We start from the raw sequence: 3,144 nt of genomic DNA, 5'->3' as shown, positions 1-3,144 counted from the left end.
GGGTGGCACACAGGGCACTGGTGCTGGGGTCATGCCCTGCAGCAGTGTGGGCCACAGTGCCATGTGAGTCAGGGTCACGCCCAAGCCTCACGGGAGAGAGCCCCACATGGTGCTGCCTGCACCCCTGAGTAGCCCCCTTTCTTTGCAGCTGCGCCACTGGCTCCTGGTGTAGCACAACAGTGAACTGGGAAGCCGGGCAGGTCCTTGCCAGGGAGAGGCGCTCGGAGAAAGAGGGCCACCCCACCCTGGAACCTCAGCTTCACGGAGAGCAAACACCCAGGGACCGGCTTGCTGTGTCCCGTGTGGCATGAGAACCACACTGATCCCTTCAACGAGGTCAACTGGTTGCCATCATGCCTGGCCGGTGGCCCCTGCAGCTCGTGTGGCCCATGGCCTGCAGGAGGACTCGGCTACTGTACATATACCATGCGAGTCCCCTTGCCCACTGAGGCCACATGGGCCACTTGTGTTGCTCAGATTTAAAAGCCAAGTCCCCTGCATGTCTGAGCGGGCAGAGATGGAAGGAAAGAGACCAGATCTGTGCAGTCCTTTTCCTGGGACCAGAGGGTGCCACTCACCTGTCGCACACGTGGGCTTCACCCAGGGCTGTGGAGGACCAGGGCTGGTGTATGCGATGGACGCGCTGCTTTCTAGCAACAGAGAGAAGTATTTCTCCTGGGAGCCAGCTCAGGCTGCTGCTACTCCTGGTCAGCCTGGCCCTGCCACGCTGTGGGCTTGACCAGAAAACATCCCCCCCAAGGCCACCTGAGTGCCCAGAGCCCACTGTCTGCCTGGCTAGGGCTGTGACCTGTGGGGTCGCAGGCACATGTGACGTCTTGGGACACTTCACCTGCTAGGAACTGGCATTTTAAATCCTATTTATCTGTGTCCAAACAAATTCTCCAAATACATGGTTGTTGGCTGATGCTCTGGGTTTTGTTTACAAGAATAATTAGCAATACCAGGGAAGCCCGTGGCCGAGTCCCACCTGCCTCGGCCACCCTCTCAGCACACTGGCCACCCTAGGGCTCAGCGGGGCCTGGCTTACCCCGCTCCTGCGGGGCGGCTGAGCAAGCTCCCATCTATGCTGGTGTCACAGAGCCATGCGGCCCTTGTGCTGCCCAGAGGGGCAGCTGCCACGCAGGAAGCGCACCTCAGCCTAGGGACAGGTGGACGTGGTGGGGAACCTGGCTGTCGCCTGCCTGCGGGGAGATGGGGTGCAGTCTCGGCTAAGAGGGACCAGGTTTGCCATCACCCGCCTGAGGAGCGGCTCCATGTAGAAGCCAGGCATCATCAGCCTCTGTCTCTGTCCCGTAGTGAGTATCATGTGTGGGTCCTGTGAACAATAAATGAAATCTGTGTTTGAAAAATGCCCTGCCGAGTGTCTGCGTGTCTGCCTGGCCCTGTTGTCCTGTGAGGCCCAGCTCCCCTGAGGAGGTCACTCTCACCCCTCAACCAACTGCACACCTCCCAGGGCCAGGCAGGTGTAGGGAGGACCCCACCCTCTCCAGGATGTGCCCCTGAGGTCACCTGTGGGTGCACATGGCACCTGCTTTGTGTCCCACCTGCACATTCACTGGGCCTCAACTGCTGCCCAGCCCCCAGCCCCTTCCTTGCACTCAACTCGGGCCCCACAGCCCAACCACCATGACTGCCAGCCCAGAGCCTTCTGCAGCATGGCCTGGGGCTTCTCTGTGGCTCTCAGCCCTCATCCATGATGTCCCCAAGGACACTGGGGACTCTGGAGATCCAGCTATACAAGGTCATCCTTCAGGAGGCACGTGGTCAGTCACTGGTCACTTAGGTGACACAGGGTCCCTTGCAGACCAGGATCCATGAAAGACATCGGTCACTTCTGACAGCGTCCCCAGCAGGGGTCCCACACCTGCCCCACAGGTAGGCCTTCGCACCTCCACCCACCTGATGACCCCTGCCACAGACCTGGGAGGAGCACCAGGCCTCTTTCAGGCCTCTACCCAGTCTGGCCCAGTCCTCACTGCTTGGCCTCGGCCACAGCCCCTGGAGGCCCAGCACAGCAGCCTCAGGGTGATTCTACTATGGCTCAGGCATCATGGGATCACCTGTACTGAGGGGCTCCAGCACTGGCCGGATGGCACCCTGTGAGCAAGCACCCCCAGACAGACTACACCTGGTGCCAAACCCATTGAGGTCCCCCTCTCAGCCCCACATGCGGAAGAGAGAGGCCTCCAGGAACTGGCTGGGACCCAACACACAGACATGATACTGTGGACAGGCACCTTGGAGACAGCACAGGTTGGGGTTCCAGGACCAAGACAGCCACTGTACACCCCAGCACCTACACCACTTGCAGCTCCAGGTGACCAGTGGGAGGGGCTAGGTGCAGCACCGTAGTCCAGATCCCCTCTGGGTGCTGGTCCAAGTGATCCTACAGGAAGTGTGAGGAAGCATGGGGGTGGGCAGTGGTTGTACTGCGAATATGCAAAGAGCTTCAGGAAATTGATGAATTCCAGAATTCCCAGCAGGGAAAGGATGGAAACCATGAGTAGGGCTGTGCTGTTAGAAAACATCTGAAGCTGGAGAGATAGCTCAGTGATACAATGCCTGTCTGGCAAGATCAGGGTCCTGAGTTTGATTCCCAGTACCAAAACAAAAAAAAAGTCTAAGAAGAAAACACCTAAATTATCAGCTGGTGAAGAACATGGTGTTGGGTTCACGGTTTGGGAGGGTTTGGTCCGTGGTTGGCTCCAAGGCAGGCATTGTGGTGATTGTGTGGCAGAACACATGCCTCAAAGCTGGAGTTCAGAAGAGAAGCGAAGGAAGAGACCACTGTTGTCTCCTTCCAAGAGTGTGGTCTCAGTGGCTGAAGCCCCACCTCCTCGGTAGCAGCACTCTGGAAACCATCCCTTTCGGGTGAATCCCTGGAGACACTTCAGGTCTGAACCCTGACAGGCATGTTGCACTGGTATGCATCAGATGGTCCAAAGAGAAAGATGCCAGCTTGATCTATTAATGAGGAAATGCACGGATACCCACCCACCACAGTGGAGTCTGCGGCCCTGATGCCACCGTCAGGGGTGCAGCAGGAGGATCAGGGAGCAACTCTGTCCAGAGAGCAAACTGTGATAGTGGCTAGGGTGGTGTGTGTGGCATTAGCCCAACAGC

At 58.2% G+C, this 3,144-nt stretch overlaps 1 protein-coding gene across 2 annotated transcripts in view; it reads left to right on the top strand.

The window, feature by feature from the left end:
• The window catches only part of Slc6a3 (solute carrier family 6 member 3), a 54,588-nt gene extending 53,253 nt beyond the window's left edge, over positions 1 to 1,335 (top strand). For both annotated transcript variants that reach the window (XM_023704809.1, XM_023704806.1), the window contains one exon: positions 149 to 1,335. In XM_023704809.1, the coding sequence (XP_023560577.1) occupies positions 149 to 172 (24 nt within the window). In that variant the 3' untranslated portion in view covers positions 173 to 1,335. The remainder of the gene's footprint in view (positions 1 to 148) is intronic.
• The last annotated feature ends 1,809 nt before the right edge of the window (positions 1,336 to 3,144 follow it).

The sequence above is a fragment of the Octodon degus genome, unplaced genomic scaffold (genome assembly GCF_000260255.1).
Source record: "Octodon degus isolate 3935 unplaced genomic scaffold, OctDeg1.0 scaffold00008, whole genome shotgun sequence".
Taxonomy (NCBI): domain Eukaryota; kingdom Metazoa; phylum Chordata; class Mammalia; order Rodentia; family Octodontidae; genus Octodon; species Octodon degus.
Note: the sequence above shows the minus strand (reverse complement) of the source record. Positions and strands in the feature narration are given on the sequence as shown.